Below are 19542 nucleotides of genomic sequence, written 5' to 3'. Positions count from 1 at the left end.
GCAACTCGATTTGTGAAATAATGAAAAGCAAAAGTTGCCAGACAGGCCCATAAAACATTCCGCCAATATTTAAACCTTTTATTTCACTATATTCAAACTTTATGTCCGATATGCGATATTTATGGGACAGATGACACGAAAGTCATTCGGTATTTAATATAAAATATATTTCACAGTATAAAGAATGGCGAAAGTGCAAGATTAAGATACCTAGATAGGCGATTCAATATTTATGTGATTGGCCCCCACTGGTGTTCGGAGCAGCAATTAAGATTTTTATCTGACGTCACATTGGGGTTTGGGCCCGTCTGAACTTATGACTCAACTCGCACAGTGTGCACAAGGCTTTAGTTCTGTTTGTTGACCTGTGAACCCGCCTCGCCTTGTCATGTTAAGGTATTTGAAATGAAGAAAGGACCAGGGTACAAAGACTGACAGGCAGATGGATAGATATGATCATATTTATGGAGATCGTCGGTTATCTTTTGCTCCATTTTTGGTTTCAATCAATAGGTACAAAGGTTTATTTAAAATGGAATAGGTATGTTTGCAAGAGTATAATATGTAATGTTTATTTTTTGTTTGACCTACAAAGGTTGAGTGAGAATACTTGTCTCTATAATTTTTGGCCAAACTTGCCAGATTCTGATTGGTTTCAAGTGCGAGGGATATAAAGGCGATCGATCGCTGGCTGCGGGCTGACAGGTGGGATGCAATGTGACCCTTCCGCACCTGCCGTGTTCGTGATCTGGTTCATAAATACATTTTGATTTGTTTTGAGGCCTACCTACAACGATGTAGCGATTTAATATTAGTGAATTTCTTTGCCCTTCCTATAAGTATATAGTTGTGTAATATTTGTCAAGCGTCAGGACAGGGTAACGTTGTGGGGTGTGACTCATTAGACAGTTCTATGCACGTTCAGCAGTAGACGACTCTTAGCCGATGACAACAAAAACATTTACCAAAAACCTGCAATTTTCACGTCCCCTTTCTTTACCCCCACTAACCCCCACTCCTCTTATTGCAGGGTGCTGGTGGGTGCTCCGGAGGCGGACACGCGTCGCTTCACGGACGTGACGCGCCCGGGGGCCGTGTTCCGCTGCGAGCCCGGAGCCCCCGGCCGGTGCCGCGAGCTGGTCTTCGACAGGTCCACAGGTGAGCTCCAGGGTTTGCTGTTGGATTATACTGGTCGATTGTTCGAGAGTCTATATCTTGAGGCTTTCAGATGCACTGTGTGTGCATTGTAAATTCTGGCGCAAAGACAACCCTTCTCAAGTGCCATAGCTTTAGTCCAAATAGATTATAAGGGGACGAGCGCATATTATTTATTATCTTATTGACTAAACACTTTGAAGGGTTCTGAAGTGGAGCATCTAAATCTGCACTCCATGGTCGAGTACCTATATGTAGATTAATAAACTATATAAATGACTTCGAGATATTGAACTAACGTTTATCATACGCTCCGGGTTACACCACACGTATCAGATAGAGCTGCCGTAATTCATCAAGTAAACTATATCAGAAATCAAAATAGCTATACAGTAACTCTCTCAGAGTGTGAGCTACCTCAGTAACTCAGTAACTCACTTGAGGTGTCCTTATCACTCATATGAGTCATTCACTACCACGTTTGCCCTCTCCCTCTCCATACGCTCGGAACAATGGCAATAGCGGCCATATTTCTCAGGACCCCAGACCGAGGTCTCTCAGACCTCATTAATTCATTACTGGACATTACATTTCGCGAAATTCTTAGTACAATCGGATTAGTCGGCTTAAATAGAGGGCACCACTGAACTTGATTTAAGCTGAACGTGCGTTTATGTAAAAAATCAACCAGTAAGAAACATAATGTTTCTGTTATTTACATTACTTAATCCATTGCTGTACAAAAATTCTCATTATGTACTGCTGTACCATAATGGCAAAATTGACTAAAAAAGGGGCAAAGAATGAGCAACGACGTGCACTGCAAAATGACATAAACATCCCGTACCACCAAGTTCAAACAAATGACATGTCTGTTCGTGATCGACCTGTAGCGTGTAGCGGCTGCGCGCGCGCACGACCCTGATTTACGAGCGCACCGCGGCTCCCGCGCTTTACGGGTCACTCTAGCTTCACGAAAAACTAATGAACGAAAGCTTCCAACAGAGCGCCTATCTCAGCTATTACAACATTCAGGCTTGCTGCTCCAGTTTACTCGGGAGCTAGGCTGGCTGACCTGAAATCAAGCGTATATGTACAAAGGTTCCACTCGAGAGAGCCACGTGCAGGAACTTTGCCCCCTCTCAGAATATAAAAGAACAGAATAGAAGCTTCCATGCAATCGATACGTTTAATACAACGAGAGACGTCTCTGAAACTTCGATATTTGTAAACGGGAGTGACCCCTTGGACCCCGCTGCTAGACGGATGGCGTAATGTGCACATGTCATAATAAAGTAATTGTGGCCTCCCAGTCGCTGCTGTCTTGGGAGGATCTAGGAATGTTGGCTGTTGCAGTGTGGCGGCGGCGGCGGTATCTTCCTGAACAATTAATTCAGCTTATCATGAAGTAGGCCTGTAATGATGGAATATGGGAAGAAGGAAATCTTTGTGGTATTCTTATCAGTCTATATTAGAGCCTCTTTTTACGAAATAAATTAAAAGTTAAGATCAAAGGATTTAAAAGGAATCTTCAGCCGAGCGAGGCGCAATAATAAAACAGTGTCACCAGGAAACGAAAACAAAAGCCTGTCACCAAGAGTTTTATGTCCCCAGCTGAGGTATCCCGCCGAAAATACGAGAAGATATTCTGAAAATCCGCCATTGCACAATGCCCTGTAACAGTATTCTGCGCGCGCAGACGACCGGAAGCGGCGCCATATTTCACGCCAGCGTGCGCGTGCGCTGGTTTCAGAAATGACTTTTGTTCGGAAACTCATGTTCTAAATTTAAAAGGCACGCGTGGGAACGCTCACTACATCGATATGAGGACAGCTGTAAAAAATAGATTTGTGATTAAGATTTGTATCAGTAATTTCGAATTTACGTGATTTGAATTATTACCTAAAGCCATGAAATAGCCTGGGAAGAAAATCAATGTCCGTTAAGTATAAATACTTAAATTAGTTCATTTCAAAAAATGAAATATATATTTATCATATATATACCTATATATAATTTATCATATATATAGCATACATATAAATACTTAAATTACCTATGTATAAAAATAATTCATATACATAGGTTCATATTATGTATCGTTAAGAAAAGTAAGAGTGTGACTAGTGACGTCACGGCAAACCACTTTCTCCATACTAATTACTGATCAAATATTGCCTTAATTTTAGCTCTGGATTAGTGAAACTAGTTTGAACTGTGGGTCACTAATGCGGTTGATTCGATTACTCGGTTAGCAGTTGGCTATAATTAGAGATAGCTCTGAGTTACGGACACGGTGCTATTGCGATGTTGTTTTGAACGGTCTTTGGGTCGTAGGTTAATTGAAAATAAGTTTTAGCCTCATAAAATAAAATAGCTAGGACTAGGATAAGATACCTAGGCTTTCAAATATTGCTTGCTATATTAGTTTAATTAACAAGCATGTCAAATCAATCGTCCACGCGTATGTAGAAGTTTAAAAGCTCCGTAAAATTAAATCAGTTTTCTGCCAAATTTCCCATCGGACCGTGACGTTTGAGCCCAGGTTTAATTAGTAGGTGTTATTGCGACACCGCGAGTGGGTCAGGTAGCGAGGCGTGGGCGCGCGTGGGCGACACGGTCAGCTACTCAGGTAGGTATGACGGTATAGTGTAACCGACCACTGTAACTTCTGTGCTAGTCAGTTGCAATTTTATTTGTACGTTTTTTATATTAAAATTTAAAAATCTTTAAGTACCTAATTATCAATAAATTAAAATCTGGTTTTATATCTCTTTACTGGTTGCTATAAGGTAGGTATATACTTATTAAAGTGAGTATTTCTATGTTTTTCTGTTTTGAAATGAAATTGGTCGAGACTAGTGGCGCCCTCGAATCGGCATGGGAAATTAAACCGGCCTTATACATAGTTATTGATAGCTGCTTCCGTTGTTTTGTGATTCTGAGTTGTGATAGTGATGATAATTAATTAATTGATGATAGAACATTCATTTCTCACAGTCATTGCAAGATTAAAGAATGTTCATTCTTAATGTAAAATGAAAACAATACTTATAAAAAAATTTAGATACAGTTTTGTATAAAAATATGGTCGCGGATAAAAATAAGCGGAAACAATAAATAACCATAATTACATTACACTTACTTTTAAGATAAGGTGACAATGCAGGAAGATGCACATTTAGCCTCATTTACATGTACCAATAAATTACTGTACAACGCACCTTATCAACGATGCATAAGAGCTCGGCCTTTTGTCATACACACTTAAGTTAGAAGATACAGATAAGAAAGTCGGCGTAAGACGTTGCCCTGGTGTGTACCATCGATTACAGAATACAATATGCGTTGTGAAATACCACACTCCTACCTCCCTGATAACATTGTTTAGGAATGCAACAAAAATATCGATAATTTTATTTATAAACAAGTGTTTTTTTATCGATTGTAATTTAAATTTAGGTCATATAATATGTACTTTTTACCTGTATTTACTTATTTGTTAAAATGTAATATTTAAGAACATGTTTCTATTTTTAATCATGCTGTGTACACATGTTTTGGGTTATAATCTAGAACAAAATACTTTTTATAACACTTTTATTTATAATGATTGTAACCTGTTTTGTGTGCCTTAAAATAAATAAATAAATAAATAGATTTTAGAGATGTAGCGGGAAATAATGTCACGACTGAGAAAGTAGAACTGCATATTAAATCCACATTCATGCATTCATTTTCTTATCTATTTCTTCCAATAATTAATACATTAATGTTGTAAATTTCACAGTTCAAACCTGCGGTTTTCGGTGCAAGCGCCGCGTTTGACCATGCTAATCAGAAGCATGTTTAATTAATTAACTAATGCAGATTTCCATTTAAGTAACGTTAATGTAAATCTTTTCATTTAATTAAATTTGTCAACAACGTTTTTATTAACCTCTTTCACATGATACGGAATTTTGAATACCTACCAAATAACATAATTTGATACGCCTGATACGACATTGATCTGATTATAGTTCGAATACTGTCGATAATCTGTAGGACTACCTTATTTATTTGCATGCCGGCATTGTGGACTATCTGCTGGTATGTTATCTTCTAACCCCTACTTATCTAAGTTCATATTGGAGTTGAAATTCAATGGAGCCGTCTTTGAGGACCGAACCTTTCGCTGACCCCAGTCCTCTGCTTCGCTCGTCTAATAATAAACACTACACGCACATTTTACTACCTAATTATTCGCAACAGATATTGCGGAAGTGGAAAATTTATTTGCGACGATATATGCCTTATTTATTGAATTGTTATTAGGGCTGTATGCTGCAATACTAGTACCCCAAACATAATTCTGTATGGTTTATTTCTGACGTTTGTTGTACTTGGGACAGATTTATGGAACCTAATGCAGTAATTATTAGTTTATTACATCTCAACGGATATTAATCATAATTTAATGAATCATTTATTGAAGGTAGGTAATAAAGTAGGCTGGTACTAATTTGAAATAGCAGTAACCTAAAACAAAATCATGCGTATCACTGTAAAACATATACTTAATAAAAATATTTATTCGTGTCTTTTATCCAACAAATCACTTTAATACTGGCGATTAGACTATTGAATTAAAATCATAGAATAACAAGTACAGTAGTACTCGATATTCTATGATTAAAATGCAACTATCGAATGTGTTTAACCCATCTACTAGTCATGTCCCTTGTAGAACTTCCCTTACGCAATCTGCCCGTGCTCAAGAGACTACTAATTAGTGATGGGATTCACAATTCATTCACAGTTCGTACAGAGATAGTATCAGGTGTTATTTGCATGTATCAATGGCTTGTCGTTAGCAGCCGAGGCATTCTGCACCTGCAAGGCCTAAAGTGTAAACAAATAGGGATGGGGTGTTTGGGGTAATTTCATACCATATAAAACTTTCAATTATTGTACTTAGAGTAGATTAGGGAAAATAGGAACAACATAATATTATTATATTTAGATTTTTTAAATACGTTTATTACTTGTGAGAGATCTTAATATTATGATACACGTAAGTTAATTTGTTAGTATTAACTTATGATAAATAACGTTTTCTAATAATCGAATATAAAAGGTACTTACTGACATTTTTATCACGAAAATTTATAAATTTTATCGGATAGCTCTGTTTTGCTATTTTGGAGTTGGGACATCTCTAGTCTTGACTTAGATTCCTAGAAGTTCTAGAGCGTCGCACATACTAAGGAGGCTCTGGAGGTGCACGTGATTCGCATTGTGCACTTGTAAGATATGGCCACAGCCTTACACTGTTTTAATATGCACGTTTAGCAGTATCTATTTAACTATTTAATTATTTGCATTATTTCTGACATCCTAGACCTAAAACAACAAATAATACATAATATATGAGTTACCAATACATAGGACTTAGCAACAAATAATTTATCATTTAGATCCTATAGTACTGTAGGTGTAACCGACACACAGGATGCGCAAGCGCAAAAGGAATAAGGATGCGAAATAAAACGATAATACTGGCGCCACTCCTCGCTTTAACAGCACACTTCAACTTCAATCTCATGTGAACTTGTTGTGAGATAATACAGTAATTGTGACTGACCCTGTGCGCTTTCAACTTCTCAGAATGCGTAGTCGTCAAAGCTTTTATTGTATTGATAATAATTAATTATGGTATAAGTTAAAGTAATAAAGCTTGCTACATTTCTAAGTATCCAGATAGAACGCGTTACCATAAACAGTTAAGTTTCAGCCATTTGTAGAACTAAACGACTGACAACACTTTATTGGTCGGCTACCAACAATCGCATCGGGCAATAGAACAAAATGAATTGAATGCAAGCACGAACGAGCCGCGTGTTGGTCGAAACAAATTCGTGCGCTATCGGGTCCAATCTCAGGTCCAAGTATGGAACTGGCTGTAATGCCGTGGCCACCTATAAGTACAGAGTGATTCTTTAATGTAGAATTTAAATAAAATTAGATTGTTCAAAGTCAAACAAACATCACAATTTGAAGGAAATAAGTTCTAAATCCTTCTTTAAAAATGCCTTCCTAATATGCCTTTGTGATGTTTATCAAGTTAGATAGGTACATTAAGAACTGAGATGTGCATTTTGCCTCTCATTCATCAGCTGCTGGATATAAGCCTCTCCTAAGGAGCTCCACAAGACTGTCCTCGACTTTATTAACCTTAGCAGGTATTAATTATCAATTCAATACAATTTATGACGATAAGTTGCGCCTACAGTTTACTCTAAGTAAGTAGCTGAGTGAATATGAATAAAACCCGTGGGTTCGAGTTACGCCAGCGGCGCAGGAGTTGATATTTGGGCTCCCGTGGGCGGCATGTTGTTGCCAACACATTCAATACCCGGCTATAAACCCACGTAATTTCGGTACCTATTGGTGACAATTTTGGCCGATTATATACTCTGAATGAGTCTGAATAGGTAGCACAAAGTATTTTTTTTACCTCCTTGGTTTTATAGTCCCATGTCCATTATTGGACCACTTCGGCACAACTTAACTTTGCAATTTTTTTCTCCAATTGTTTTACGATCTACTGGTACCAGGTTACCAGGTAGGTACTGGTGATGGTTGGACGAGCAAGTCCGAGGAGGTGGTCCATAGGAGGCTTATATGCAACAATGAAATTTGTAGAATGATGTGATGATGAACAATAAACCCTGTAATAAAACCCTGGCGTCATAGGTAGTCCAGCGGGTCATCCACACAAGACAGACTTCCATTAAATACTATCTACCATTCATTTTCACGTCACTTACATTTTCGTTAAAGTAGACATTGAGTTTATTGGTCAGCGTGCTTCCCGCGGTGCGTGGGCGCAGGTTGTGTAGGTTCACTGGTGAATGGACCATGTCCGGTTGCTTTTCAACTGTCTTGTTGGCACAGCAGTCTCTTAAGACGGTAACTGTTTGGTACAGAGTTTCACTAGAATGATGGTCGTGATTTATTTCAGAACTTTGTCATCATGTCTGTCCAGCGTTAACATACGCATGCTCCGTTTAAGAAGCAATAGTGGCAATACCAATAGTGCTACTGCATACTTACAGTAGAGGTTATTATTAAGATACCAATTCGAGATAGGCATATGAATAAAAAGAAACCATAAGACAATTTAGATCTTTATTCGCAAATCCGTGAGTCCTTGACACTTGATCTGCCGGAAGAGCGATCGGGTTGCTGGCGAGAGGGGCACTTGTACGAGATTTGTTTCAATTATTTTTTACTTTTAAAACAAGTAGGTACTTAATCAGTTCCGTGTAATACATAAATACAAACATACTTATGCTCACGACTGTAATCTCCGAAGGGGTAGTTAGAGGTGACTCGTAAGCTCGCGTGCAAGGCCCCGCTTCCGTAGTAACTATCAAATAATGTTTCATTCATGAATACTGTTAATTTTACCATAATCATTATTTAAATATCTCACGGACAAGAATTCTGTTCTGCTTATTTATGCTATATGGTCTACGACTTTGGAAACACGTTTCATGCAAATAAAAGTCTAGTTTTGGCAAACTCGTTTTCTGCTAATATTTGTGGACAAACTGTTAGCAAGCTGGTTTACGACTGTTGTTAATATAATACTTACCTATCTACGTGTTCATATACCTAGGTCTCCAAATATTCAGTTTTAAGTAAGTTTATAGCCAGAAGACTAACTTTGTTTAGCCTAATAAAATATTGGGATAGGAGTCAAATCGTTGGCAATGTTGGCATTGTCTACGTTACAAAACTTACATAAATATCACAAAAAAGTAAAATTCTAGAGCCCAACAACGCTAACCTTGCAAACGGGTAAAATTTATGCTTTATTGTATTGCCTAAATAAATGAAGAAGAGTAATAAGTACTTACCACCTTACCCCCTTATTCATAGAAAAGTTACAAGACGTTTTAACTAATATACTGTTTTGTCCCTCTCTGTCAAAGAACAAATTATTCTTTGTCGGAGAGGGACAAAACAGTTTATTAGTTAAAACGTTCTGTAACTTCTCTATGAATAAGGGGGTTAGTGTCAAGAATTGTAAAGAAATGGTTGCCCTTGTAAATAAACTTGGCGGCTGTTGGCACTTGTTTCTGTTGCAAACTTAGCTTGTTATGTTACGTAGAGAGTCACAACTATCTAGAAATCATCTTTATTTACTTGCTTATAAACATTGAGTATGAATGGTCTGGAGACGAAATAGGCAAACGTTCCCCTCTGGCGGGGTGGTAGGCCAGAAAGGCCCACCGATTTATAAAAACTAGTTGCAGTCTCAATTTTCACTAGACTCAATCTAGTTGGCAAAGCGTTCGTTTCATAGAAAATGATTTGTTTACATACTAAAATGACAGCTTCAATTCATAGAATATCCGGATTCCGGATTTGATCATAGATTTGGTCATGGTTTATTGTTATTAGCAGTTGCCTAGCAACCAATGTCAAAAAAATGCAATAGTGATGTACCAGTAAGTAGATATTATGTATTGATCGACAAAAAAGGTGATAGTTAAAGGATCTCACAATTTATTTTCAGTGATCGTAACTGATCACTGAGTTTGAGCAACAACTGTCACGGTCAGCCATTGGATGGGTGACCGATTTCAAGTGGTTCTTTTCTGGACGCTTCCGTGCTTCGGACGGCACGTTAAGCCGTGGGTCCCGGTTGCTGCTTCGGCAGTAGTCGTTAAGCCTAGTCAGAGGCCTTCGGGCGGCTTGAAAACATCTGACAGTCGGGTTGCCCACTTACCCGACAACTCTCTCAGCACAAGCTTGCTCGGGTCCACCAACCCGCACTTGGCCAGCGTGGTGGACTAGGCCTAAATCCTTCCTTAATTGGAAGGAGACCCGTGCCCCAGCAGTGGGGACGAAATGGGTCGTGATGATAGTTACAAAAGTTAGTAAGTATAATATAATTAATACATAGTTATATAAATAAATGCTTCGTTTAATTCATAATTTAAATAATTTATAATTAGTATTTCCAACCCATTATCTCGAATTCAGACTTTTTGTATCAAAAAAGATCGCTATGACGCTTCCCGAGGGTACACCCGAGTCCGCGTTGTTCTATGCTTATAAATATTATGTCAAACTAGACTCGCGCCATTTAATAAGACAACACAATATTGAAGTTGGTGTTGCTGTACATGTAGGTACCTAGTAGGTAATTTATAAACACAGCTTATGTTATGAAAGCACACAATTTGTTTGACATTCCCGCCGCAGTGACCCAGTGAGCCGACCGCGGCGTTGGGTGACAACCGCCACCGCAGGTACAGTAAGGGGCAGATAAACCTGACTCCCCTCAGAAGCATTGTTGGAAATGCTGCACCAGACCGTACCGTATTCTCGCCAAGCATACGTAGTACTTATTACTTCCATGATGCGAAGTCAGCGTTATGAAAACATAACTGAATCGATGATCAAACGTGAGAATTAAACAAAGAAATGGTTTACTAGCAACAATGTATTGCGTTTCGGACGCTTACATGAAATGAATACAGTACTTAGGTACAGTGAAGGAAGGTTTTACTCCTGAGAATTTTATGTTTGGTCAGATTTACTCAAGTCAGAAACTGCGCCTGTGTTTCAATCAAGCTAGCTACAAATTTCGAGTTGTACATAGTATAGTAACCTTTAATTTCATGGTTTTGCACCACTTTGGTATTGAAAAACAACCTTTATTTGTGTCACAACTTACTATATGAATGTCCCTATGCCTAGGTACTGTTATCAATTTATTGAATATATTTTTTTTGATAATCGGAGTGCCCTCGATTCTTAAATAACCGATGACCATTAAAATCAAGTTAAAAGCATCGCACTACATCGACACTTCAGCACATGATAAAACATCAATAAATAATGCATGTTCGCCTTCAGTGTAGGGTGACTATGAGATGGCAACCTTGGCTTAGGACTTGAGAACATAGAAAATAAATTAGGTTTTAAAAAAATATTTTTTATTAGTCCGTTAGAATTAATTTAGAAGCCAAAACAAAATATAGATAAGTACCTAACTACTTATAGATACGTGTATTATTAAGCAAAATAAGATAAAATTGCATAATGCATAAGTCCGACTCTCGATTTTTTGTGAATATCATTTCACTGTTTTACCTAAGTATATCGTTTCAATGATTTTATCCTGAGGTTTTTACCTTGGACGTGCTTTCAGTAGCCATGTTAACCCTACACATTCTAGCACTTGCATCTCAATCGGATCGAGGTCGTCGTGTCCGATTCGATGCAACTCCAGAAGCGCATTTATTTTGATGCGCAAACGCATGCGTGAGTTCAACGACCCGCGGTTAGAAGACATCATTTATCACTCACTGAGAGCGTGTTGACGCCCATAGAGGGAACCAGAGGTTAAAAGTACATTAACCTAGCGATTAATAAAATATCAGCTAATTAAAGGATGCAAATACAGAGTTATTTTTAGTAATCGGTTCCACAATGTTATTGACGTTATCTTAATTTTGAGTAGTGTATATTTTCCTGTGGGCAAATGTTACGATGTTTACTACACTAAATTGGTTCCAGCTAGCAACAAAACATTTTAGATCAATCATTCACTTAGGTACTGAAATAGATCACAACCGGCCCACACTGGACCCTCGTAATGATTGGCGCTCACGACCACAGTCTAACAACACTTGACATATATTAGCTGTGTTTAGATACAATCTTATTTAGATATCATAATCACATTTTAAAGATATATAACTTATGTAGCGATTTTTTCCTTTAACGAGATTTTAAATCTGGTGTAGACAAAACATCACGTACCTACAGGGTTGGCGGTGTCATATCAATTAACAAATTGACTAAAGAAACATGAAATAAATCTGAGCTCTATTTACAGAAGGCCTAAGAATGATTATGAATCATTAGATTAGTTTAAAGTGCGAGTGCATGCCCAAGTGTCCCAATTAATGGCAAGTGGACATTGTCTCATTCAATTTAGTCACCGGACAATTTGGCCCGAGTTTTTGATTGATTGGTCACCCTCATCATTCCGTATTTGGGACTTGCAAGTATTTTTGAGAATGTTTGATACAAGTTATTTATAAAAAAATGCGCTCTGCAACCATTTAAAATTATAATAATGGACGTCATTCCTGGGTTACCTACCTAACTATAGTCATAATAAAGCAATGTCTTTGATATTTGAATGCCAACTACTAGCTGTATCTACTGGAGTTATGGTGCCTCTGGTTCAATAAAAGCTTGCTTTTATGTTTGCGACATTTGATACAATGTTGTAATGAATGGAGTGGAACTAGAAATAAGTAGAGAGACCTATGCCGTTTTCACTTTATGTCAATGGCACTGTAACAAAATGAAATCGTTACGAAAAACCTGGAATGGCATGGCACATGAATATTAAATAATTCCATATTTCTAACGTTAACAAATCACTAGCGACGAGTTATCAATTTTCTCTGTATAAAGGCAACTATCGCATGGACAAGCCTTTTACAGAGTCACTGACGTGATTTATGTCCCGAGAAACTTTCAATATGAACGCTATGATGCTAATGAGTTAAATGATATAATGGTGACCTGATCAAGTACAAACAATACTGGTTGCGGAAAATGCAAAATAGAGTAGTCTGTTTTAATTATGAATAAGTACCTATTGCGACAAATTTAATATGTACTTATATGCTGTCCCGCATAATGGCAAATGAAATAATAAAGTACGTAAGTATATATAAATGAAAATGTGACTTTAAATTATTAGAGTGCCTTCTGTTTACTTCAGACGACGATAAAGAGAAATTTCGGTAAACATATTAGTTTTCAATACAGAATGAAGTAATTGGTAAAGTACTTCAAAGTCCATAGCATGCCGTAGAGCGACTACTTACAAAAACTTAGTGCGCTCGAGACATTCGGAAAGAAAAACTCCAATATTTACACATAAAATAAGTGGACATGTAATTTTGACTAACTGTGTGTTTGTAAGAAGCCGGGAACCAGTCGCCCGACAGTCCATTACCTGAGCTTCTGTGGATACACGACTACCTATTAATGATTAATTAAATATCTAACTTTTATTATTTTTACCGCTGTTGGTTCTATGATTTTGATATCTTTCTGTATTGACTTAACCATCGCTTGAAAGACTAATTAACTACTAAGAGCATTCATCATCTAAAGTATGTACTATCTAGGTAATAGATAACTAAATGTTAACAAATAATGGCTACAACTTACAACACCATATTAAATTAATAAAAAATATAATTTTCACATAATTAATTTGATTAATGTGTCTTGTGAGAGTATTTACCTGACATTAAAGAGTTATTCAAGGTATAATTTATGTTAATAGGTGAATTACAACTTACAACACAGCAACAACGACGGTTTTTACAGATGTTTTTTTAAAACACAGTTAATCGGGTAATCAATCTGCCTCTCCCCTATCTACTGGACTCGAAGCAAATCTGTTTAATTTACCCCTTATTCTATTCTACCCTTAATTAATATAAATTAATCAAAAGTATCATATACATATAATACGAGTATAACCCAACTTACAAAAAAATTATATTTGCGTTTATTAACCTTCTCTTTCCATAATCACTTCGCTGATCCAAAGCTATGCAGATAATCTTTCACTTTTAAGGCAATTAAGTGGATAGATGGATATTGTAATTTTTTGTTTAGAATATGCGTTGAATAGACAATGCGGAGGTGGCCATCCATTACGTCGCGCAGTAGCGTCACAGTCGCGTGACGCATGATGCAGGGAGGGGACTGGCGGCGTTCACAAAGCGAGTCCCTCCACAATGGACGTCCCCACTGTCCCCACACATTCCACGGGAACCCAACCACGTGCTCACCCAACTGACTCATTACTATTCCCAATAATTATTCCGTGTCAGCCTTTTATTTCCATAAATTAATACGTGCCCTCTACGATGCAATTAATAAAAAATGATTGCCGATCTGTATCTCCCTTATCGCCGTACAATCAGGCCCACCATGTCCCAACATCAATTTAATTTTTCAACAACTATATTCGGCCTGAACGTTATAGCCAATATCCTCCATGCGTTTAACCATCAATTTGAGCGAATCAGATAAGCCGTTAGCCCTCCCAAAAATGGGTATCCACCAATCACATTAGACGTGCAACTGTCAAGCCGTTTCATTACCTCATGAAGAAATTACTGCTGTCAAAACTGAATGTCTTAATGCGTACGTGACAAATTACCGTGTGTGCTCGCCAATTTGGTGCCATCATCTCATATAAGGTGGGCCATTAAGGGTATCGCTGATAAAAAATCCCGCTTTATCGTTTTTGGTCATCAGTTAGGTGGAAAAACAAACATTGGGCGGATCGTGCGGTCGCCAATACGAGGAACCGTCCGCTCCTCTCGTTATGGCCGTCTTGAATGTGGTTTCTCTTCCATGCTTTATTAAAATTACACGTAAAGGACCGTAAGGTATTCCCGTCAGGTTTATAGATCCTTTCTCCTCATAATTACCATTTAGAGAGGCCCGAAAACAAAACAAAAAGCATCGGTCATTTGTACCATAAAGCACATTACTTTAGGTCAATTTGTAAGTGTTCTGGTCGTTAAGTAGCCGATTGTAAGGAAAAGTATAAAAAAATAAAGTATTGGAGGACTTTTGATACACCGTGCCAGCGATGACTAGTTCGGTTTGTCACGAGGAAAAGTACACTTCTGTACATGAAATGAGACTTTTTTTGAACAAAATATCATAAAGAGAAAACAGAATAAATTTTGTAGTAATTCCGGTGTATTTACGAAACCAATTTTAAGTAATGATGACATATTAAGAAAATGAATGAGAGTCGATATTGCCCGAAAACGCTGCTATTGAAACCAAATTATAGTATTGCGGTTAAATTAAGCCTTAATCGAAACCATTTGCGGCACTTCTGTGCCAAAAGCTGTACATTAGTGTAGGTCAGATTTAAAAGTGGCCAATTTCGTAATGTCAATACAGTTAACGGTTTACAATAAATATACGCTTTACTTTAACCGCTTATTATATTTACTCCTACTCAACAGACATTTAGTATCCTTTTCTTCCCGATGATACCTACCTTGACCAATCAGGTTGAAAGCCCACAGTCGTGATTAGACGCGGGGGTCCAGTGCGGGGTGCGGGGTGCGGGGTCGCTCCTGTCATAAGCTCATTAACGACGTCATTACGTCAGCGTGACGCGGTGACGGCGGGAATGTCCGCGATGCGGCTAAATGTGTGGTTACTATAAACGTTATTGAAAGAGTATGCTTTTGAAAGTAATTCCTGCAGCACAGCCTTAACTAGGTGAAAATAATTGTTACTTTTGTTCCATTAGGAAACGTAACTATGGCTTTTGGAGAGCTAAGAAATACATAAAAGATGTATATACGTAAATAATGGTTTATCTAAATTTTAATAATAGGTGTTACCTTCATTAATCATTCGAAATTAGCCCTCGTTAGAAAAACTTTCAACTAAATTAATAGGTCCGTAGGTGTATAATTAATTTAATTTAATAATAAGAAACAAATTACACCTTACCGACACAAGGATCGGATCGGATCTCTGTCGGAATGTTAATTTTCAATTAGTAAGTAAATCGTTTAAGCATTTACTCATCCCATTGCGTGGCCACAGTGGAGAGTTTCGTTGAATAATTAAAATAATTACAGATGTGACGTAATTAATTAAAAGCGAGGTTTTGGCTGCGGAATGGGTGTCTTGACATTCGCAGAGCATTCATCAGAGGCTCAGAGAAAGTGCGGAGTGCCCTCCGCATGGTTCCATTGTAAATGCATGTGTTCAACATGTTAAAGAGGGTTATATATTATGTAATGCCGTATAGGAGCATGTAAACTTTTTATAGTTACAACAGAATCATTTGTACAGGACGGAATTTTAAAGTGTACATACTGTTTAGTTGCTTAGTACAGAAAAAGTATTGAAGATTGATTATTATAATATTTATATATTTTTAAATTTACATTCAATAGTGATAAAACCAGACGTCATTAATTTTTCTACCCGAAATGCAATATTGTATGGAAACAGTTTCAATTTGGATCCAACGAAACGCGGCGCCCCGAGCTAAGTTGGGGGCGTCCCACGCCCATCCATCACACTTTCCACCTCCACTACTTCCCAACAGAATTCAATCTTTTCTCAAACTTTTAAAGATAAATGGCGAGCCTCTTACGAACTCCGAATTAAGTTATTATAAGCAATTCTTCTTACGAGGCTGTATTGATTTCGGAAATGACATGTTATACCCGTTTATGGCAGGACTTGACTTTATGATGGTAGTTATCGTAAATTTTTAGTTGTTTTGCTCGTGTTGGTTAAGTGGTCTTGTTCAGAAAGTTATTTCGCGTAATGCCGATTGTCCCTACTTGTAAACTATTACATTATATAGGGGAGACCGGGGACAAAAGTAACAGTTTGTAGTTTCTGTCTGATTTCTCGTTATTAATAACATTTACGATAAAATAAATATAGTCACATAAAACTTTCGTCTATAGTCTACAAATATCCTTTATTACTTTACTTAATGCATACCGAATTTTAGCAATTTTAAAGCCTCAAAAAAAAAGGGGAAATCGTTACTTTCGACCCCATGGTCAGGGCGAAAGTAACAAGGCATGGGTCGAAAGTAACAACCCATAAATTCTGCCCAATGTTATAAATACGATTCAAAATAAAGAACAAAAAATCAATCAAATTATTTAGTTAAGAAAACTTCTTAAAAAACTATCAAAACTAAAAAAAACTTATAACTTATTGACAAAACTAATAAAAACTTCTTAAGATAAACTTTAAATGAGATCCATAATTTAAACTGACTAACTGATAAGAAGTTGTTTTATTTGTGCTATAATATACAATATTATGGCACAAATATCTAATAAAAACAACAAAAAATAAAAATTTACAATGTGACATGGAAAACTTACCTAAGTAACATGTTACTTTTGTCCTGCCGCGAGATGTTACTTTTATACCCATCCCCATTTTTGAAATATCAGGCGACATAACTTTAAAACAGCACGTGTTATTCGAAAACAATTTATAACATGCTACAGACTAGGGCATGCAATACCGGAACAATTTTCAATACCGGTATTGAGTTCCGGTATTACAACTCAATACCGGGATCCCGGTATTAATACCGGTATTAGACTTCCTTGTAATAAATGGCATATACTGTGTTTAAAGGTCGTATACGTCAAAATAAAATAAGAAAATGCAATCATATTCGTATTTTGTTGTATATTTTTACGAGAATTTAGTTTTAGAGTTTAAATTTTAGAATAAATTATTTTTTTTACTTCCGGTGTCGGTTTACGCATGGTCAACAGTAGAGTTCTAGCAGCCGAAAACTGTATTAAACGGTTGGGAACAAGTGCGCTTTCACAGTATATAGGAACACAAGGCTAACTTAATCTTAATCGCTTTATTTATAGCCTAAAAAAGCCCGATTCCGGTATTACTTCAATACCGGTATTAACTTTCAATACCGGTATTGAAAAAAGCGGGAATTTTGTCCGGGATCCCGGTATTACGAATACCGGTATTGCGGTATTGCATGCCCTACTACAGACAATCTTATAATGAATCAATGAGCAAATAGTCATATGATTCTTGGCATCTTAATTCTACGTAAACACTAAATGAATAAACACCAAAAAACTTACTTTTGGTGTGTAAAATCACGAAATGCTCACTAACACAAACTTGCACCGCGGCTCAGGCGTGGAAAATGATAGCATGCGCGGGGGGCAGTGCAAGCTGACAACCAGCGGTCGCGAGCGACGTTTCGGCTATTGGGGAAGTCTACAGAGTCTTTGTTACTTTCGACCCGCTGTTACTTTTGTCCCCGGTCTCCCCTATGTAAGTAGAAGTAGGTATTTTCGAAGCTCGAACAGAAAAACTAGTCCATGATAATTCACGGGTCTTATGATATTATTATGATTACTAGGTACTTACAATAACGACTATTTACATACCGTAACGTTGTATTTTTAATACATTTCTATGTATGTCTTATTATTTACAAAATATTTACTTTAAAAAAAACTAGTTCATTTACACACCATGTAAGCATACTAGACAGTGAGAAATATAAGCAATATTTTTTGTTCTCAGGCAACAACGTGGACAAGTCTAACAGACAGATAGACCAGAAGTCCAACCAATGGTTCGGAGCCACCCTCACCAGCACCGGGGTCAACGGCCCCATCGTCGTAAGTATACCAACTCATTATTCAGCCAATATTACCCAGTTTCTCACTTGACTAAATCTAGCTAACCATGAATTTGAGTTCTATCTACTCAACGACAACGACAATTAATGCACCAATCACGACGTTGCGTTTTTACTCAAATTCTGATTAAAAACTTTGTTTTCAGAGGTACTTAATAAAGACACTAAATTATGGTTTAGAAATCTCGGCCTACATAATAACATATTTCTAATGCACCATAAAAATAAAGGTGACCTCATAACTATGTAATACTGACCTATAAAGTTTATAGTGAAAGAGACACCGCACCCTTCCGGTGGCACCCAGTGTGTCCTCACCTTCATATCGTCTTTAACGAATATAAACTGAGATTCCAAGGTTCTAAAGGAGGTTTTACTTTGTATTCAGTTATTATCTTTTACTATAAGTTTATGATTGAGTATCTCATTGTTGATATTTGGCGATGCGAAGCGTGAAAGCTTAAAAGTTAAACAATAGTCAGTGTTCTAGTAGCTATTCTTACTTATGTAAATTTTTATTATAATGATAATGGTACTTAGCACAGGAAACGATTATTCCTACACTATGCACCTAACCTACCTAAGTATCTACGAAAGAAGCACCACGTATAAAACAGAAAGCTAACTTTTCTACTGATAGTAAAATCGTCAAATCACCTCAACCGTCTAGAAACAAACTTTCATGACTCATAAATGCTGTCACCTTTCCTCCAGGGCCGCCCATCAACCCTCGGCCAGCTTTGCAAACAGGGTTGCCATCATGCCATGTCAAAATAACTAATAACCGGTCATTAAATATATTTTAATTCGCGATTTCCGACTAACCTCGTTCTTATCATGTCGATAGGACACCCTAATATAAGCCTATAAACGTTTTTAAAAGCAAAGTAAAAGCATAGTTATAAATACTTAAGCTAATAAGCTCTCACTCAATGATGTAGGTACATACATACATATTGATGGTCTCTATAGTACACAATTACATAGTTAAACCATAACAATAGCTTAAAAAATAAAACGGTCGCAAGCTATTGCATCATGGAAACCCTACTGGCGAACAAACACCCATTGCCATT

General features: G+C 37.2%; 1 protein-coding gene across 4 annotated transcripts in view; it reads left to right on the top strand.

Moving 5' to 3' along the window:
* The window catches only part of LOC105380972 (integrin alpha-PS2), a 76929-nt gene that overhangs the window by 19114 nt on the left and 38273 nt on the right, over window positions 1–19542 (top strand). For all 4 annotated transcript variants that reach the window (XM_048623565.1, XM_048623563.1, XM_048623566.1 and 1 more), the window contains exons 2-3: window positions 1031–1158; window positions 18349–18446. In XM_048623565.1, coding sequence (XP_048479522.1) covers window positions 1031–1158; window positions 18349–18446 — 226 coding nt within the window. The remainder of the gene's footprint in view (window positions 1–1030; window positions 1159–18348; window positions 18447–19542) is intronic.

This window comes from Plutella xylostella, chromosome 10 (genome assembly GCF_932276165.1).
Source record: "Plutella xylostella chromosome 10, ilPluXylo3.1, whole genome shotgun sequence".
NCBI classification, from domain to species: domain Eukaryota; kingdom Metazoa; phylum Arthropoda; class Insecta; order Lepidoptera; family Plutellidae; genus Plutella; species Plutella xylostella.
This window is presented reverse-complemented; position numbering and strand designations above follow the sequence as displayed.